The following is a 21225-nucleotide window of genomic DNA, read 5'->3' as shown; positions in this document are numbered from 1 at the left end:
GTTGACTGCATTTAGACCCAGAGCACTGCAGAGCCTTCTGAAAGACATCTCTATTTGCTCAAGAGTTTGGCCTGTCCACACAAGAAAAGCCAGGTGATGGATGCCTGTTGTTCAGACATGCAGTCTTAGGCCAACACCTACAGCTGATCCAGTATTAGAAAGCACAAAACTTGGGATAGTTGGTACAAATGGATGATGAGCTGGACCCAAAGTGGAACAGGAGGGGCATAGGCTGGATTGGCTTTCATAATCTGTCTGGGGCTTTCCATGGCCCCAAGTTTCTTCCTGAAACAAAGGAATTTTTTTTAAAAGGAGGTGGCAGCAGCACAGCAAACCATAAGAAAACACTAGTAAGCCAGGCTTAAATTCCGCTTCAGATACTTTCTGGTTGAGTGATCCTCAGCAAGTCCTTGTTTGTAAGATGAGGATAATAATAGCACCTTCCTCACAGGTAGTTGTGAGGATCAAATCAGCTAACGTGTCAAACAAATGCTTTATAAACTCTACCCATGTTCCTAGGAGTAACTAAGATTCCCCAGTGGGCATCAGTTGTTTGGACAAACAGTAGAGTAAGAAATGATGGGCAGCAGCAGAAAATCCAAAGTATTTAGCTAGCATCAGGAGGCCTGGGTTTGAATCCTGACTCTGAACAATCACTGGCTGTGTGACTTCGAGCAAATCACACATTCTCTCTGAGTGGCATTTCCTCATCTCTATCTTACTAATATGGGTACATCAGACAATGTCAGACTCAAATAGAAACAGGGGCCCCTTAAACCATATGTAAAGATCCTGAGGGCTGCATCCTAACTTAGAAAGCCATAGGTCAATATTAATCTGTTTTATTTTGTTAAGTTTTTTCCCAATTAATTTTACCCCGGTTCAGAGGCCTGAGGCATACTGGACATCTGTGATGTAGATCTTGAGGAAAGTGGGTGATTCCTGACAATGTCCTCCTGTAAATCTCCTTAGGATGGTAGCTATCTAATGTGCATGCCAGAAACCCTCTGTGTCCTGACATTGCACCGTTGCCACTGGAACCATCAGCCATTCCTTGCTCACTGGGACAAGCCTGATTAGAAATGTAGACAGAGAATATTCTCAAGATAACTTGTGCACAGTTCTTTGTTGGTAAGGTATTGACGGCAGTCTACTAATGCTCTCTAGCCTCTCCATCGCCCTTGAGTAGCCATCAGTGTTTCTTCTTTGAAGATTGGGGTATTTCCTAGGACTCGCTATCCTAAGAGGTGCTCAATCAATGGGCTCCCATCACCTACACATGAAGAGTCTACGCATGCAAAGGGCAGCATTGTGCTAACGCAGCCCTAATACACAAAACTTCCCCTGATGGATTTCCTCTACTCCTCAGTACTGAGTGTTTTCCACTTTGAACACCACATTGAATTTCTCATATATATTAATTTGTGTAGGAATCACATTCTATTAACATTATCTCTGCCACTATGAAACTTGAATCTAAGTTTTGTATCTACCCCAGAACTTGTAAGAGTACTCTGAGTACTTAATAATTAGAGAAGCCAAGATCTAAGTCTTCTCATGCCAAGTCTGATGCTCTTTCCATTAGGCTATGATGGAAGTTAGTGGGCAGACAGGACTTTGTTTAAAGAACTTAACTATCAATATCACTGGAACTACTTTTCATACCTCTACTGCATACTTGACTTAATTTGATATTTAGAAGAAGACATCTGATTTTGCAGAGCCCACAAACTAGACTTATGCCCTTGGGAGAAACGTTTTTTAAAATTCTTTTTAGACATAACCTAAAGACACGAAGCATCTTATATTGTTTGATAACTTTTGCCTCTATTAAATGATATTGTATCCTTCAAAATTGCTAGCTTCTGGAGTATAGAGATTATATCTCATTTATTTTTTAATTCTCTTCGTTAATTAGCAGTGACTTCAAATTGTCAGCCCTCTCTAAATCTGAGTTCAGGTGCATGTTAGTAGAGAAAAAGCAATTTTGCCTATGCCAGAGAATACTGGTATAAAACGCTAACATAAGAAACGTGTTCTTGTGTTTAGAAAACATTATCAAATAGACCAAATTGGAGGGAAGAAGGGAGGGAGGGGTGAAAGGACGTGTCACAGGAAATGGAACACAAAAGTGTTTCACATCCAGTCGTATTCAAATAAAAATAATTTATTTAAATCAAACAATATGATTTCATCTTTGTATAGTTCAGAAGGTTATCCAAGCCAGTGTCTCTCCCAATTTACTACTTTTAAAAAGAAAAACAAAAAAACCCCAACAACTCAATTTTGGTTAAGGAAAAGCAACACCAGTAAAGTTACATTAGAGATCAGACATAATATACAGTCTATGCAGCCACATGAGAAATAGTTTCTGCCACTTTGTTATTACACAGGTAGTTGGTTCTATCAGCTAAAGCCTAGTGACTTGTATTTGTTTTATGCATATTGGGTTTGTTCTATTACTTTGCAAGAGATTGTACTCCCTTGAGTCAGCTGTGTTCATTGGTCAGAATAAATTCCAGCATCTGACACCATTTCCATTAATCACAGACAAGCCAGTATACGTGAGTAAGATAATAGAAAGATACAAACAATATCTGGTCTTGTTTATGTATGCTGTTCAGTAATACAGCAGGAGGTTTGAGGAATTCTTTTGAGTTTAAATAACACCAAACTGTCTAATACTGAAAAGGGGGGGGGGGAGCATTCTACATGGAACACTCTAAGGCAAAAAAAGGTTTCTACGCCAGGAAATGTCTGGATGGCATCAGTTACAAGTAACAGATGCAGTCGTTACCAGAAAGCTCCCGGGAAGGCCAGCTGTTTCTTCCATACTTGTAAACTGTTCAGTTCAGTTTACACTTGCAGAACTGGCAAACCCCACAAAAGTTCCTTCAGCAATGAATGACTCCTCACTAAATTTGAAAATTTCTCCATGAGGTTGATGTATTGCCATTTTAAAATTAAAAGACTTTATTGAAGAAAAGGCAGCTAGTGTGGTAACTGTGGGATTCCTTTTGCCAGTTACACATCTGAATACTCATGTATCTCTTATCCTACTGATATGACTAAAATGGTAAAACATTTTCTACCTGGGTCATCTATCACCCAATTAGTAATATGTAGTTTTCCCACAAATAATTTTTTAAATTATTTTGTCATTTTGTTAACTTAAAAAAAAAAATCTCACTTTTAAATTGAATGCTCCAGGGAGCTACTGAACTCGACCAGTTCCAATGATTTCGTGGTCTGGGTTGTAAACAGAATTAAAATCACATAAAAGTAATGGTGACCATTCTAGTACTTTGGTAACAAGCACCACTGAGCCTAGAAAGCAATTTTAATTCTGAAAATTTGAATTAAAATGGTATACAGAAATAGACTATCCATAGAACAATTATTCCATACGAATATTTTCACAATCTATAGTGTTCATAAAAAGAGCAATGGGAATTGAAATGCATTTCACTAGCTGCTTGCACCCCTAGGCAGGATTTATTTTGTTTTTTTATAATTTACATGATTTGAACCAAAACTCCATCAACCTTTCTATTATTCTTGTGAGTGAATATATTTGATTTAGACACCTTAAAAAAGCTGTGTCTGTATTTTTTAACTCAACTTCAAAAACTAGTTCCTATCATTTTTCTTTACCTGAGATGCCTAAATCTATAGCAATTGTTATCAAAGGTAGAGTTTTCTTTTAAAAACACTAAGAGAATTCCTATAATTTATTAAGTAGTGCATGTGTCTATACTTAGCTAAAATAGAGTTGGTTAGCACAGTTGTTTTAGTCTATACTGAAAGAAACAAACCTAACTACACGACTGGAGGACAGTACGTGCAAATCCAAGTGTACTTGAAATCGATGACAGTCACAGCACACTAAGCCACAAGCTATTCCCAAGGTGACCACAAGTCTCTGAATTAGTTCTTGTAAAGGCAGTTTGGGTTATGCTGATCCAGGTGATTCAGGTTGGGAGAAGAGGTTTTCCTTTTATTTTCCCCAAATGCTGCCTCACTAGACTTTGGGGGGCTCGGGAATACCCATGAATTGTCTTCTAGAGAATTTCTGCCATAGGAATTCTGTTCTTGAAAGTCTGTACCACTGCTGGGGAGGACTCTCTCATTATCTGCCCACGACTGGAGACTTGCTCTCTCCAATAACATTTTTGTATCTGCGGGTAGAGGAGAGTCCACGACACTACAGAGGGCTTTACCATTCGGTGAAAGAGGTGTGTGTCTTTTGTAGGTCGCAGTTAAGGACGTCAAATGTAATTTTGCACAGTCCTTCACTAGGTCTTCGGCACACTGGACTGGAGCACAGGCTGCAAAGGAAGACAAATTTGACATGTTAGTGGCGGGAGCGAGTATGAATTTTAGAATTTTTAAAGAAGTCATTACGTTCAGTTTTGGGTCAAGAACCCTGGGATTTTCCCAGCACCACTCGGACAAAGCAGAGGTCTGGGACTGAGCAAGTTACTTAGCCGGGGATGGAGACTCTCAGCCTTTCCCCGACAGGCTCTTGTGAGATCTAGAGAAATAGAGCCCAGAGAGCACTTTCTTTATGAAGTCCTATAGGGTAGGATGATGGTATGCTTTACAAAACTTCATTCTAATAAAAACGCCTGGCACACCAGTGCTTCACTTTATTAGCACACTGCTTCTTGACATGTCCGTAAGTACTGAGGTTCTCTTTAGGTTAATTGTTTCCTGTGGAGTTTGGTTCATACTATTCATTTGTTTAGCCTACGTGTCCGTAGGCAGAATGAATGACCAGAAATACTGAATAGTGGGATCTGTGTCAATCTAGTTTTGTTGTACTACAGAGGAATTATCTAAAAATCCTTGGGCTTCTTACACAGAATTTTAAAAAAGTAACAGCTGTATGTGTTTATTAAATTCAGTAATTGCAACAGATGTCCATATTTAAAAAAGCAACAACAAAACAAGTATAGTAAAACCTAACTATATTTAAGGTATAGGAATGTTCTGTACAAATTAGTGAAACTCTAAAATAGAGTGAAACTCTATTTTAAAGAAATATTCATTATAATACCTGAGAATCAAAAGATATAATAAACCCCTTAAGTAAAAAGGAATATCTGTGGAAAAATGAATAAGTGCTTGTATATAATCCCTAAATACAAAACTCCTGGATTACTCATCTGTGATTTCAGTAAATAAAAATTCAAATTTGTGTTTAAATTATTATCAATTTAAAACTGGTAAAATACAGATTTCCATTTTCCCGACCTTGGGATGGTTGCATTAGAACAATGTTAAGCAAAGAGACCTTCTTTTGCTTTTGGCCTTCATGTGCACTACACACTAGTTTCCTGTAATTTCTGCCATTTTCGTTCCAACATTTCCAAATCTTATGATCACATCTATTGGATTTGTGTGGTTCTTTCTTGCATCAACACTCACCACAACCCGTCTATGATTCAAAGCACTTTAGAAGGTTACTGTAGCTAAAGAGTACATCACTCCACAGCCAATACAATCACGAGCTTTTCTGCCCTCACTAAACTGGTGAATGAAATCTCTATCTTAGCAGGGTCTGCTGGTAATCCCATTCAGCTAGTGGCGTCTTTCCAAGCCCTGGCTCACCTCTGCACCACAATGAAGAATCTGAAGAGAGCTTTGGTGAAGGTATGTTTACAACTTATAAAAATAAATGGTTACCTAGTTTGGTGTACTTGAAGTTCTAATGTACTGAAGCTAGTAACAATTATCTAGGTTTCTATATATTTTCATTCTAAAAAGCAACTAAGGCTCCCATAAAAGCTCTCTCAACATAATAAATTAACTTCTTATCATGGAACTCTGCTCTAAGACAACCAATAGATGATGGAACTGGTTATAATCTATATTTTAAAAGGAAAAGAGCACATTAGTATGAGGATTAACCCAGGAAGGCTCCAACACACCTCTTGCCCTCCCCAATTTTAGAAATATTAGATTAGAAGATAAGATTATTTGTAGTTCAATGAGAATGTCATACATAGCAAAAGCTTGATATAATGCAGTTTGGAAAGAAGCAAGAAGAACTGCATTATAAATTATATCAATTATGCAGGATAGGTGGGGAAGGCAGGGTTGGAAGCAGCTCTGCTTAATATCAGGTTCAACATGGCAGCAGGGGAAAGACCTACGCAAGTCTTACCTCTGCTTCCGCTCCTAGCGGCATGTTCAGTGGATGGGAATACTTCCCTTGAGCCTGCATTCACACTTGAGAAAATCAGCCTTGGAAAATACATGGCCTTAAGCACCAGAAATTATATTACTCATGAGAAGTCACAGGATAATCCAGTGGCAATTATGAAGGAAACACCTTCTCCCCGCCGCCCCCCAAAGCTGGAAAAGCCTGTCTACTGATCTAAGTAGCAAAAGAGAGAAATAGTCCCCAGCTTTCCATTAAACACAGCTGAACCCAAGAAAAGAATCAAATGGACTTTTCAAAATGGACTATTGTTACTAGGTAATATTTTTCTTACAGGAATTAGATTTTCTCACTCATTTCCCATTTAAAGAATCAAACCAAAACATTTAAGCCCAGGCAAAATCCAAGCATACAAGGAATTGTAACTTGCTTGTTTACCAAATTGTCTCAACTAGCTAATGAATGAGCTGATTACCACAACCCCCGCATAAGATGAGAATGATGATAACAAATAATTCCATTATACTTTAAGGGTTAAAAGGAATTTTTCATAACAACCTAGTAAGGTAGGAGGAAATGCAAAACTTTCTATCTCCATTTTACAGAAGAGGAACCTGAGTTGTTGGTGGTTGTTGTTTTTTGTTTGTTTTTTTTTTGTGGGTTAATGAAGGTTAAGTGACTTGCCCAGGGTCACACAGCTAGTAAGCGTCAAGTGTCTGAGGCTGGATTTGAACTCAGGTTCTCCTGAATCCAGAGCCAGTGCTTTATACACTGTGCCACCTAGCTGCCTCCAGAAACTGTTTTTTTTTTTTTTTAAGTGAGGCAATTGGGTTTAAGTGACTTGCCCAGGGTCACACAGCTAGTAAGTGCTAAGTGTCTGAGGCCGGATTTGAACCCAGGTACTCCTGACTCCAGGGCTGGTGCTCTATCCACCTCGCCACCTAGCTGCCCCCCAGAAACTGAGTTTTAAGGCTATAAAATGATTTGTCCTGGTCAGACAGCTATGAAACATCAGAATCAAGTCTCTGATGCAGTGCCACATCAGGATAAAAAGGTTTTTTATTCTTTTTCAAATCATTGTCTTTCCTCACTTTGATCTGAAAAAAATTATGTTCACATTTTATTCTATAAATAAATTCACATTTTATTCCAAAAAACTCTTTTAAAGAGAATTGTGCTGAAAATATAGTTGAGCTGTTTTAAGAATAAGAGGAGGGCAGCTAGGTGGCGCAGTGGATGAAGCACCGGCACTGGATTCAGGAGGACCTGAGTTCAAATCCGGCCTCAGACACTTGACACTTACTAGCTGTGTGACCTTGGGCAAGTCACTTAGCCCTCACTGCCCCGCAAAAAAAAAACAACAAAAAAAGAATAAGAGGACATGCAAAACTCTCACTTTATAAGTTAGAATAGCTAGCAGGTGACCTTATAAAAAGATTCTTCTCTTTACAAAATAATTCAACTCGGGATTTTTTCAGAAAATACATTTTACTACATTAGAAATTCTTGTGTTTGGCAAAGTACACAGGAAAAAAAAGTCCAACCAAATGTTTTATTTAAAAAATATATATACAAAAATTGAGAAGATTTTATTACTTGGCATATTATATGCCTACCATGGATTTCAGAAAACACAAGTCTAGGTGCCTTCTTTTGTTCTTACATGAAGAAGTTGTGGTAAAAGGTCAAATAGAGTCAACCTAACACCTCAGCCTTATACACATAAGCAACACTTGGCAGAGGAAAATAAAGCCACAAGGGGAACAGAATACAGGACGAAAGACAAAACATTTCAGTGACACCTTTACGTGTGAAGCTGACCACTATGAGTCTGCTACAGCCAAAACAGAGAATAGGTAGCCTGAAACATGTTATTCTCTAGTTTATTATCTTCAAATCATAAGATTTTGAAAAGATATGTTAGCAAACTGCTCTTCAAACAGAATGGCTAAAATCAGGTTTCTGGTGATGACTTGCCTTTCTTGATTATAGATGAAGTTTTAATTTTTCTTAGTAGTTCGGCTTGCACTTGAGTCACAAGATGTAAATTAGACATTTCTCTCTTGAGTTCCCAATAGGCATGTTGCATGTTTTCACTGAAATATAGATTTTAAAAACATAATGATCACTGTTCCTTTTAAGATCATATTCTGGATAGTACTTCAAACTTAAAGATATACATTAAAAGGAGATCTGAACAGAATTACTTTCTTGTCAAAATTCATGTCTAAATATAAACAAAACCATGATTAAATGAAAAAAGATAGAAAGGAACCTGTATTATGGAATGAAGAGATTAAAAAATCATATGCATAACTGAATTTTTTCCTTAGGATTTTAAGTGATTCATTTGAACTATATTATTAAAGAGACAAATCATTCTAATTTGTTAATAAGCAAAAATGTAAACATAGAAAATACACTGCTTTCAAAATAATTTGGTTAATCATTACAGCATCAACAATTAACTTATAAATGAAGTTTAGACAAAAGCAAACCAACATTCAGAATTTGATATTTACTCCTACAATCTAGAAACTATGAATTCAAATTATACACATATGATGCTTGGACTCATTTAACATCTACCTAAGCCAAAATAAAACATATTTACATTTGAGGCATTAAAATTTCTTCATTTCTGACTAACCATCTCATCTTGTTGACTTGGACAGTCCAAGAGAGAAGTTTTCCCAGACAAGAGGCTAAAAAATAGCATCATTTGATGAGCACAGCACTCTATAAAGGTTCTTGTCACCGAGTTTCAAAACCTCACAGGGAGAGTTAGGTATTGCAGGTCTTAATATTTTCATTTCAGAAATAAAGAGACTGAATTGCTCAGAGTCTCCCAGAGGAGTACGTTGAGGAAGTGGGATCTAAACCAACTGTTCTAGGGTCGAAGCCTATCACAGTATGAGAGAGAGAGAGAGAGAGAGAGAGAGAGAGAGAGAGAGAGAGAGAGAGAGAGAATGAATTCATCTTCTAAAAGACTGTACTTTCTGATTATGAGTGCTACATATAAACATTTTTTAATGAAAAATTGTAAATGAGACGTTAAATCTGAAATGGTCGCATCTTGCATTTTTGAATGTTATTCAATGAATGAAAACAAATAATTTAATAGATATTCACTGTTTTTCTTCTGTTAGATAGAGTTCCAGCCAAATGAGAGCCTAAAAAAATAGGTCATTGGTTAGCTACACAGGAAAGGTTAAAATAGTGGATGCATAAAAAGCATAAAAATATTAGAATTATTTTGATTTAATTACTTTTAAAGGTTTTCTTTTTGTATAGCATTCACTCCAATGAAAAGGGCACATATTTGTTTAATAGCAGCAATCACAATCAGTGTTACATCACTTCTAACAAAACAAACTGGTGGTCTAAGTCTTTTGCAACTACACTTGCTAACCAGGTATGTTTTTTAAAAATCCGTTTTTCCCAAAAATGAGCATTTATTATTTTATCTTCCTCCCAATTCCTCTCCCCCTTGGGGGAACAAAAGACAAACAAAACCCTAGTAACAAATATGCATAGTGAAGCAAAACAAATTGCAACAAAGTACGTTTTTTAAAAACCATGGTTTTTTGGTCAAATTTTTGATGGGGATAAATTACTTCACAACAAGGAGCCGGGCACCTCTCTTCTCCCCAATAAGCCAACAGGATGTTGTCTACAGTAAATGTTCCGTGTAGGCCCCTGTCTGTGTGTCAAACAGACAGCAAGTGCAGTTCTGGGCATTCCCAAAGATTCTTCACATGGCAACAAAAGAGCACAGATCATCCATGTGTTAATTCAATGTCGAGTATGATAAACCAACACTTTAAAATGAATTTGTTTTTATGGTTTTAAGGAGATGACCCAGATGTTATCCGATTTCTTCAAGAAAATAAAAGAATTCAACAAACCATGAAAGACTGAATCTACAGCACTGCAGTCCACATCATACCGAATACTCAACTCATTCAAAACACCTAACCAAGAGAAGCATGAAACAATCCCACTATAATGGTAACCGGCTCATAGCTATCGAGCCCCCACTCCCAATGTTCTCTAGTGCAGGCAGCTAAAAATCAGGCCAAACTTACAACAAGGCCAGCAGGTTTCACACACACCTGTGAGGGGAAGGAGCCTTTAGTTCCAGCAACTGAAAACGGGTAACATAGCTCAAGTGATTACCAAGTACAAGCCCTCCCTCTGGTGGATAACTGAGAAATGACAGCTCAATCATTAAATTGAAAACTACCTTAAAGATGGAGGGGGAAGATGGTAACACAATAAAACCAATTAAGTATTTTTTTATCATTATATTTGTTGACATCCAAATATTATTGTAGAAAATTACTTTCTCCCCTTTTGAAAGATATTTTCATATCATGATTTTGAGATAACAGCCACTAGCCTTTTTTCAGTTGCCTAGATTAAATCTTTAATTTAATCAACAGCACAACATTCCACATTCTTATATTTACTGAATTAAAAGCACATTTTAAAAAGAAAAATCAGCATTTTGTCTTTTAAAATAATCACAAGTAGAAGCTTTCCAGTAGGCTCTTTAGTTGAAGATTATTCATCCAACAAGAAGGTGACTAAGATGGTGGCAGGGCGGGAGAGCATGCTATATGAAGCTAGGCGGAAGACCATGGGGACAGTAACTCTCAAGATCTGTAGGAGGGAAAAAGTCTATGAGAGACACCTGTTAAAGGGTGTGGCTCTAGAGGGACAAGAAGTAATGAGTGAAAGATGCATAGAGGCACATCTAGGCTGTTGATAACACAGTACAGAAATAAGATGGGATGCCTCCAGAATGAATTGGGATTCCTCTCATTGGAGGCATCTGGAGTCAGTCACTGACAAGCATTTATGAAGCTCCTGTATTCCAGGCACTACCCTAAGCAATGGCTGGATGACTACTTATCTGTTACATCACAAAGGTGATTCTTGATCAGGTATGGATAAGATCCCATGCCCAGTCAAGTTCCTTCCAAATGAGATTCTCTTCTGTATAAATCAACACATAGCAATATATAGATACCTTTTGAAAATGCTATATAAATCTTTCTTTCTGTAAGTTTTTCTTTTTCAATGGTGGGAGGCAAGAAGAAAGGTTCAATTTTTTGTTAAAAAAAATTCCAGATGCTATGTAAGAATCTCTTGCCTTAAGGACAATGAAAAATAACAAAACAAAAGGAAAAAAATCTCACCTGAGAGAAAAAAGCTCTCCATTCACATTGGTTATCTATTCCAATATCCCCTCACTATCGGAGAAGTTTTCCTTTTTAGCTTCCAAAGCAAGTATTTATTAAGTTTTTACTATAGGGTATATGGAGCTGTATGTTTCTACTGAACTGAGTGACCTCTGACAAATCATTCACATTCTGGGGGCCTTTCTTCATGTATCAAATGCAAGGGTTGAACTAGATTCTGTTGGGTTCCTAGATCCTAAGAAACTCATTCTAACAAATAAATCTCTTCTCTGCAATACAAGATTTTCTTTAACTATAGGGCTTTTTGCCTTGTCCCATCTATGGGGACATTCTCCCAGCACCCAAAAATGAAATCTCTAGTAGTTTGATTGCTTAGAAAATAGCCTCATTTTTTGGTTTCCTTAAAGTCTGCTAGATTGAATTCAACATTCCTGGAGACAATGCAAGGAAATGAATACAAAGTACACTGGGACAAGAGCCAGGATTTCTCTAAGGGAAATTTTAACAACTAGGTTTTCCTTAATCCTTATTTTCTAGTTAGGGAGTTTGTTCCAAAACCTCTTCTGCAGCATCTAACATTCCCTAACATTCAAATTCAAAGATGAATAGTAAGTAGTGTGAAGTGGCCACCACTCCTAAGGTTTAATGTTAAAAAACCGGGACTTGTCAGCACCTAAGGAAGGAAGCTGCAGGACACAAGGTGTGTACTGCCTAACAGAAAATCAACTTGGTAAACACAGGTATAGAGAGATTTTTTTTTTTTTTTTTGGTGAGGCAATTGGGATTAAGTAACTTGCCCAGGGTCACACAGATAGTAAGTGTCAAGTGTCTGAGGCAGGATTTGAATTTCGGTCCTCCTGACTCCAGGGCCGGTGCTCTATCCATTGTGCCACCTAGCTGCCCCATAGTTAGCTTTTAAAAAGACCCCAAAGGATAATGCATCACATTGGGGGTGGGGGCAAACTACTCTTGGTAATTATAGACCTTTAAATACCGCTACTTTTTAATCCCTTTAAGGAATATTTAGAAGAAATAACGTCACATACACTTCCTTTATTTAAGCATATGTTCCTGTAGTAACTAAACCAAGATTGCTATGAGGTTTCACAGTTGTCTATGTTTTACCCTGGATAAGAAATATGTACAATGCAAAAACATACATCCTTATGAAAGCCTCCTTTGTCTGCTTACTTCTCTGGAGGCTATTCTGGGGGTACTGCCCTCTCCTGCCCACCCTCTAGTCTAACATTTAATGCACCTCTGCTGTTGGCCTCTCTCTGACTGCTGCAGACTATACCAAAAAGCTGCTCTCTGGCCAAGTGATCCAGTACAATGAAGTTGTATATCTGAGAAAAGATGGTGTTGTGGCAGTTCATAGACTTTATCGTGGTTATTTTATTATGATCCTAGGTAAGAGTTCATGACCAAACAAAGGAGAGCTAGGTAAGATTACAGAAGATAAAATGGACAATTTTGATTACATAAAAATGACTTTGAATAGCCAATGTAACCAAAATTAGAAAGGAAATTAGTAAATGGGGAAAAACAATCTTCACAACAAAATTCTCTTATGAATCTCAAAACCAAGATATATAGGGAACTGATTCAAATTGATAACAATAAATACCACCCCCCAATTGAAAAATACAAATTTATGCACCTCAAAAAAACTGACAAAAATAGGAAAATGACTTCTTGGAGGGGCTGAAAACAGGTCGAGTAATGTACTACTGGTGGGGCTGTGAATCAGACCAATCATTCTAGTGAATCAGAACTATGCCTAACTGAATAGACTTGGACCCAACAATGCCACTAATAGGTTTCTACTGTCAAAAGAGATTAAAGGAAGAAGAAAAAGACTCATACACAAAAATACTTGTAGAAATGACAGAAGTCAAAGTTTCGGAGAGACCTGGGAAGATCTGTATGAACTGATAAGAATAAAGTAAATAGAACCAGGAGAACAATAAAGACAAACAACTTGGAAAGATTTAAGAACTTTGATCGATGCAATGGTCAATCAAGATTCCAGAGGCCCCATGATGAAGTATATTACCAACATCCTGACAGAGGACTCAGAGTGCATATTTTCAACTGTATTGGCCAATGCAGAAAGTTGTTTTATTTGATTATGCACATTTGTTACATGGTCGTTGTTGTTCTTTTTCTTTTCAAATTGTGGTGGGTTGGAGAAAAATATATTTGTTTATTGAAAAAAATTTAATAAAAGAATCTCACATGTGCAAGGTAAAAATTTCACCGTGACTATTAATAATCCATATTTGATCAAATAGGAATGTACTTTGTAAACTATAAAGTCCTATATTAGTGTACACTATTATCATGCTGTACCTGAAAGATTTCTGGAAATTTAACCTTCATAAAACTGAATTATGAAATACAGAAAATCATATTAATATTTTAAAAATTAGGAGGATGACTCATTTCACAAAAAGATTCAACGTAGGATTCCTTTAAATAGTAAATACTTTGGTATGTTTAAAATATTACCCAATTTACAAAAAACAATGTAGTTTTCTAGCAATTTGTCTACTGAGTAAACTGATGCCTTAGTCTATATATAGATAAATAATAATGAAGTAACAGGACTCCACTAGATTCATTAGACTAAAGCTTTTAAAAGGACCAAAATGAAGAATAAAGAAATAGATTAATAAAACCAAATCTGACATACCATAGCAAGTTAATATCCATGCAAACATAAGCATTCATAGGACTTCACAGCTGCAAAGTAGTATTAAAAAATTCAATTTGAAATTTTTAAAATTCAAAAATATTTCGTACCTTGGAATGCTTGGCCTTTGGAAGTCTGTGTTATTGAGATTGTCTTCCTGAGACTGATCCTTTCATTAAAAAAATTATAAAAATAAAGTTGAGGCAGTTAATTTTCAAGTATGGTACTACATTAATTAGAAGCAAATTATAGAGCTCTATACATATAAATGTATAAATCATTCATAAAACATTTAATTAGTAAGTCCAACTTTAAGCCCATAATCCCATAACTTTTTAAAAAGATCTTAATTAAAAGAAAAAGTAAAGCTGAAGTTTATATAATTTAAAATTTAATAAAATGCTTTTGTAAAAGTATCCATTTATTCTTTTAAATACTACCACCAGGAATCCGCTAACCATGACTAAGGATTTATGGCATCTAGATGTTAGGGAGCACTTGGTGCCCCTTTAATTACTGCTGCTGGATGAAGGCAAAGGCTTCAGGCAAGCTAGAAAGAGTTGAGAAATGACCAGTTGGTTAAGGAGATGATGTCTGAAACTGGAATTAAGTTATGTGGACCGCATCTTAAAATATAGGAATGATTGAATAACTTGGCCCAGACTGGAATGTACTTAAAACTGGCATGCTCCCAAACAGTATTTATTTAGCCAGAATCTTACAACTCTAAACTCAAATGCTTTAAACTCCAACAGGAGGCCTCCATCTACCTAGTCATCCGGCTTGATACCATGGATAGTAGCTACGATGAACACAGAGCCAAGGAAAAGAACAGTAAGTCCATTGCCTCAGACAGTGGCATACAAAGGCACGAAACAGAAGGAGCCAAGCAAAGTGAACTATGACAGACCTTACGTCCCAGATATTCCTCAAAACTTGCTAGGACGAGACTTCTGACTAGCAATGGGGCTCTGGAAGAGTATGCCAGATACAAGAGGCATTAAGGGGGGAGGAAAGGGAGAGAAAGTGGGCAGAGCAGGTGTGTGTGTGTGTGTGTATGTGTGTGTGCGTGCGTGCGTACACACACACACACACACACACACACACACACACACACACACACACACGCAAATTTTTTTTTTTTTTTTTTGCGGGGCAATGAGGGTTAAGTGACTTGCCCAGGGTCACACAGCTAGTAATCGTCAAGTGTCTGAGACCAGATTTGAACTCAGGTCTTCCTGAATCCAGGGCTGATGCTTTATCCACTGTGCTACCTAGCTGCCCCCAGTAGTATATATTTTTAAATGTGTTTAGGAGTCAGAAAGAATGAAGGGGGAAGCTTGGTGGAGATCATGTGGGTGAAGGTCCCCAAGGAAAGAAACAGAAGTTACATGATCACTGGATCGTGTAGCTATTGGCTACACTGGACAGTGAAGATCTAAATGTGGTCAGAGACACAAATCATAGAGGGAATGCTTGGTCAGGTATGAGATGTATTAAATGGGGGAGACAGGAAAAACCTGGCTCTGAGGCTGATCTAACAGTGAATTCTCCAAACAGCTGATGGAGCTTTTTCTCTGCCAAAAACAGAGCAGCTCATAATACCTTGAGCTGCCTTAAAGATCATTTCATCCAGTAAAAGACAGAAGAACTAACAAAAGGAATGTCTATCACGGCTCAAATTCTCACCACTGGGGAAGAAGTGGTTGCTGAAATAGAAATGATGAGAACTCTGTGGGCATGTGAAGTTGTGAGAGAAAAGCAAAGACGGATACAATCTGAGAGGCAGTCTGTCCTCGGCCACAGATTTCAGAGGATTCAGAAGCAGGAAAGGCAGGATCTCATGCACGTCCAGTATCCAGTCCTCCTCCCTGCTCACACAGAGCCACAACAGTAGTTCAGCTCCTTTGATGCTATTGAGTTCCTTGCCTTCTTCCACAGAGCTAGCAAAGTGATTTTCCTTAAGCACTGCTCTATGTCAGCTAACGAATTTAATTCAAAACTGGGCTTCCCTGTAGCCTCCAGGATCAACTATGAAGTCCTCTGGCACTCAGTCCTTCACCACCTGACCCTGATGTCATTCACAGTACCCCCCCTCCTTGTATGCCACAGTCAGGCCTGAGTGGCTCTTTTACTGTCCCTCACAAAGGATACTCCATCTTTTATCTCCAGCCTCACTTCTGCCTCTCTGAAGTCCCAGCTTCCTCAAAAACTCAGCTCCAGGGTCATCTTCTATATGAGGCCTTTCCTGATCCCTTTATGTCAGGGCTTCTCAAACTTTTTCCACTCGTGATCCCTTTTTACCCAAGAAATTTTTATGTGACCCCGGATATGTAGGTATATAATATAGGTATACATAACCTTTGACTGTTGCTAAATTTTTCACAACCCCCCATACTTGGTTATGTGACCCCATATAGGGTTGTGACACCCCCAGTTTAGGAAGCTAGGCCATAAGTGTTAGTATTTCCCTGCCCCGACAATATTACCCCATCTAGTCTGTATATCTACATGCAGTTTTCCCCTATAGAATATAAACTGTCCAAGGCAGGTTGTTTCACTCTTGTCTTTGTATCTGACAACTCTGATAAAGTCTCACTGATTAGTTACATTTCTAAGAGAGAATTGGTCCAGGGTGGAAGGGAAGCTCTCAAAAATGAAATCTTAGACATACAAAAAAGAATGAACTCCAAGGAAGAGGAAAAGAAAGGGGAACACAAAGGGACTAATGTGGATGTACACATTTTGGGCAGTTATCAGACCGATAGATCATAGCAAGGCTACAAACAGAATTTATCTAGAGTCAATCAAGAAGCTCATAAAGTCCCTTGAGTTTTGGAGTAAGATGTAGAAATTGGGGTGAGGGGTATAAATATCATTTTAAAGATGTGCAGATAACAGAAGCAAAGGCAGTTTAATAAAAAAAAAAATGGAGTGTGGTCCTATAAGAGTATCTTCAAAAGCATTAGACTTAGAACAAACTACAGCTGGCCAAGAAAACTGAGTAAAACTGAACAAAGGGGTATCTGTGGGTGTTTTGTTTTTTAACTAAACTCGGGAGAAGATGCAGAACCATTCTCCGTTGCCTGTTGTGATGATACAATAATGGACAACGGAAGACAGGACTACTCAGTTATCCGTGTTTCTGTTGTTTTTGCCAAAGAAAATGATCTTTGAACTGGACAGAACCAAAATGCCTAATGGTGAGGTTGATGTCCAAAGTAACTCTGACACACACGCTTGCCTGACCACTGTCAATGACCTCCTAAAGACTGCAGACAATAAGACCGACATCTCGGGGTTAGAGAATAAATGTCTGAATATTCAAAACAAGCAAGTGAATGGAGTCTACCAGGGAGTGAGTCTGTTTGACTTAGATTCCTAGAAAAATCCTAGGATGTATTTTTAAAGGAACAGGGAGTGAACTTTAGAAAGGGAAGTCACGATCTACAGAGCCACAAGGACTTTATGAAAACCAGGTCGCGCTGGACGAACCTAGATATCTTTTTGTGACAGCAGACCGGCAGAGGAGGGCAATGCTGGACTTAGAGTTTATCTGGATTTCCACGAAGCATTTGACAAAGTATCTTAATATTGCGGGCAATGTGTAGAGATGTGGCCTAGACAATGGCCCAGTTTAAGGGTTTTGAAACTAGTGAAATGGCAGAAATGAGAAAGCAGTCATGTGTAGCCTTGGGTGCATGTGTAAACTGGTTGATAGCAGAGGGGCTCTGGATCTGTGTGTGGCCCTGACTTTTAACGTGTTTCTTAATGACATGGCTAAGGGCATCAGGAATGCTCATCAAGTTTGCAGAAGGCACAAATTTAGGAAGGATTGTTAAACACTGACGACAATCGGAATCCAAAAAGAATCCACCAAGGTCCAGAAAACTAAGCCATTCTCTAATCGGGCTGAAATTTCATAGGGATAATCAGAGCTAGAAGAGCGTCTGGAAGCCACCTAATCCCACCCCCTCATTTTACAGATGAGGAAACTAAGGAACAGAAAGGTGAGATGACCTGGTCAGTCATCCAACGAATGAATGTTAATGCTGGAATCCAAACACAGGCTTTCCTGATTCCAAGTCTAGCCTCCATTATGTTAAAAAATGAACTTCACCAATTCAAGAAAGGGGAGATGTGGCCAGCTGGTTCTAAGGATTGCCAGTCCAGAGAGTCAACAGTAAGAGATGATAGCCAAGGAAGCGACTCCTGTCTTAGGGGCAGCACAGTGCTTGGGGCTAAGCGGGTGGTCTGCCTGGCTCCAAGTACCGTTTTCACTTCTGGGCACCATGTTTTAGAAAGGATTTTATTTTATTAATTTTATTAGCTTCAGAGTGTAAGAGAAGAGTAACCAGAGTAGTGAAGGGAACCAAGATAACATTCCACATGAGAGTCAATTAAGGGAACTGGTGTTATTTAGCCTAGACATTCAGAAGGGATAGTTTGTCTTCATGTATTTGAAAGATTATCATGTGAAAGAGGGATTAGTCTTGCTTTATTTGGCCCTACTGTGAATAACTCGGAGCTGTAGGCATAAGCTGCAGAGGCAAATTAAGTCTTAATATCAGGAAAAACAAAGGACTGGTTGAAAAATATTATCGTGTTGCTCAAAATATGTAATAAAGACACATGAACTGAGAATGAAAGCACCTCATTTCGAGACTCTTTTTTCTTGGTAGGAGTAGGGGAGGTGGTGTTTCACTGTGAAGAGGCCATGGGTCTTGGAGGCACAAGATGTGGCTCCGACTGCTGGCTCATATACTCATTTACCAGGCAGAAGACCCAGAGAAAGCTCCAAATCCTGAGTGTCACTTTCAGAACCGATAAAATACTCTCACTACTTGTATTCTATAACTCCCAGGAATATCGTAAGGAAAGGAATTTGTAAACATTCAAGTACTATAGGGGGGCGGCTAGGTGGCGCAGTGGATAGAGCACCGGCCCTGGATTCAGGAGGACCTGAGTTCAAATCCGGCCTCAGACACTTAACACTTACTAGCTGTGTGACCCTGGGCAAGTCACTTAACCCCCATTGCCCCCCCCCCAAAAAGTACTATAGGTATGGGAACTATTTTTATTCTGAAACTACTAATGGCATCCACACACAACCCTGACATAGATTAGCAATAACAATATTTTGTACACCATATAATGCAAGAAATATTGCCAAATCAAAGACATTCAAAGAAATAACAGTACAAAATTCGGTCGTTTCATAATCAAAATTTAAAAGAAAATGATCATTAAATTCAACTCCAGGTAATTTTGTTCCCTTTGGTGCCATCTAGTGGGCTGCAGAAAATCAGTAGTGTATTAATTTAGGAACTAAAATTATTTAAATATATGCATAATATTGTTTTTGGGGAGAGTCATTCTATAATGAAATAGCAAAAATGTATAGAAATTAATAAAAACTATCAGGTTATTTTGCTGTGACATTACTAATATTTTGTGAAGTTTGTTTTAAGGAAGCCTAACTTCCAGATCCCCAAATTTTCTTGAATAACATCTTAGGTTTGAATATACTAGACTTTACTGTGCGCAGAGTCTCATTTGCTTATAAAAAGGGATTTGATTACCAGGCTCTCTGGTTTCAAGACCAGGCCTCTATTTCTACTCTTTAGGCAGACTCCAAACTAGACCCTCTCATTTCACTGCTATTTATTCTTTGCCAACTGCATATAAAGCACTGTGTGAGCTTATAAGGGAGTGATAAGGTCAAGGTAAGACATGACCCCATCCCTCACGCAACTTATAGTCGAGCAGGGAGAAATGACAAACTGACAGCTCAAATAGAACGGGAGTCTACTGTAGTTTGTTCTTCATTTTCTTTTCTTTTTCTTTTTTTTTTTTTGGCGGGGCAATGGGGGTTAAGTGACTTGCCCAGGGTCACACAGCTAGTAAGTGTCAAGTGTCTGAGGCCAGATTTGAACTCTGGTCCTCCTGAATCCGGGGCCGGTGCTTTATCCACTGCGCCACCTAGCTGCCCCTGTCCTTCATTTTCAAAGAGGACCAATGACATCACAAGGTGATATCTTTTGATTGGAGTGTGAATTGGATTCAAGTGAGACAGAGCTGCACTCGCTCATCAGCCTCACTCCCTCTTCTAGGCTTCCAAGTCCAGTGGCAAGACAAAAGTCAGGACGACTGGTGATGGTCCAGGATGCAGTGGATGACCTTGGTGTTGTGTGACCAAGACCGAAGCCTTCATAGCACCTTCTTCAGCACCTTCGTGGCCACTGGAACCAATTCTCACCTCCCCATTCAGCGGGGGTCCGTCTTCGCATGCTATGGGTGGACATCCCTCTAAGTCACTGACAGGTTTGAGGCCTGTTGGTTACCCTCAGCAAGCCCTCACAGCAGAGGTGCTGGTCCTTCTTAAATACCCATACACCTCTAGGAACACACAGGGTCAATGGTCTCTGCCTTCTCTAAATGCTCTAGATTACACAGCTTACCCTTGCCACAACTAATTAACCTAAAAAACTTCTCCCTTTCTCCTTTCTAGTAACAGGCCATTCCTTTAATGAATCCTTAGAGGAAAGTACTCAGAAGCAGAGTAGCATTGAAGCAAATACAGAAATTCACTGACTGAAAGGTTACAAAGGGAATTATTTGGCCCAAGAAAGTAAGACAGAAAGTAGCCCTAAGTCAGTAGTCATTTTTTAAAAGCTATAGGCATCAATGGCAAAGGTAAACAAAAATCATAAGAAGTCATATAACATTGCCCTCCACTATCTGAGATGCTCAAAGCACAGGCAGGATAAAAGGACTTAAAAGGTGGAAGGAACATTAGAAATCATACGGTCTAATATCTTCATTATAAAAATGAGGACATCCCCACATAGTGTACAGTCCTGTGCCTTGGCAGATGACCATTCAACGAATCCTTGCCACCAGTGACAATGAGTAGCAGCAACTAGATCCTCACAGAACTCCCGAAGTGGAATAGTAAAGGGTTTCTGCCACACAATTAAATGGCCCCGAACTAGTCAGATTCAATTCAATTCAAATATTTATTGAGCACATACTATGCACTCAACCAAATCTGTAAAAACTCTCCCAATATCAGATAAAACTCACACCCTGTTGCTTTGATGATTTGGTTTATTCAAACACATTCTCCCTCCTAACGCAGCAGCATTCATAAAACC

The 21225-nt window shown here is 38.5% G+C and overlaps 1 protein-coding gene across 6 annotated transcripts in view; it reads right to left on the bottom strand.

Moving 5' to 3' along the window:
- Positions 1 to 2146: 2146 nt before the first annotated feature.
- Positions 2147 to 21225, bottom strand: part of AZI2 (5-azacytidine induced 2) — a 41769-nt gene continuing 22690 nt past the window's right edge. For 4 of the 6 annotated variants that reach the window (XM_043966273.1, XM_043966277.1, XM_043966274.1 and 1 more), the window contains 4 exons: positions 14179 to 14237; positions 8144 to 8262; positions 6170 to 6223; positions 2147 to 4328 (listed from right to left, as the gene is read on the bottom strand). In XM_043966273.1, coding sequence (XP_043822208.1) covers positions 3928 to 4328; positions 6170 to 6223; positions 8144 to 8262; positions 14179 to 14237 — 633 coding nt within the window. In that variant the 3' untranslated portion in view covers positions 2147 to 3927. Of the gene's footprint in view, positions 4329 to 6169; positions 6267 to 8143; positions 8263 to 14178; positions 14238 to 21225 lie in introns of all 6 variants that reach the window. The other 2 variants (XM_043966278.1, XM_043966276.1) reach the window with 2 other exon arrangements.

Source organism: Dromiciops gliroides, chromosome 5 (genome assembly GCF_019393635.1).
Source record: "Dromiciops gliroides isolate mDroGli1 chromosome 5, mDroGli1.pri, whole genome shotgun sequence".
NCBI classification, from domain to species: domain Eukaryota; kingdom Metazoa; phylum Chordata; class Mammalia; order Microbiotheria; family Microbiotheriidae; genus Dromiciops; species Dromiciops gliroides.
Note: the sequence above shows the minus strand (reverse complement) of the source record. Positions and strands in the feature narration are given on the sequence as shown.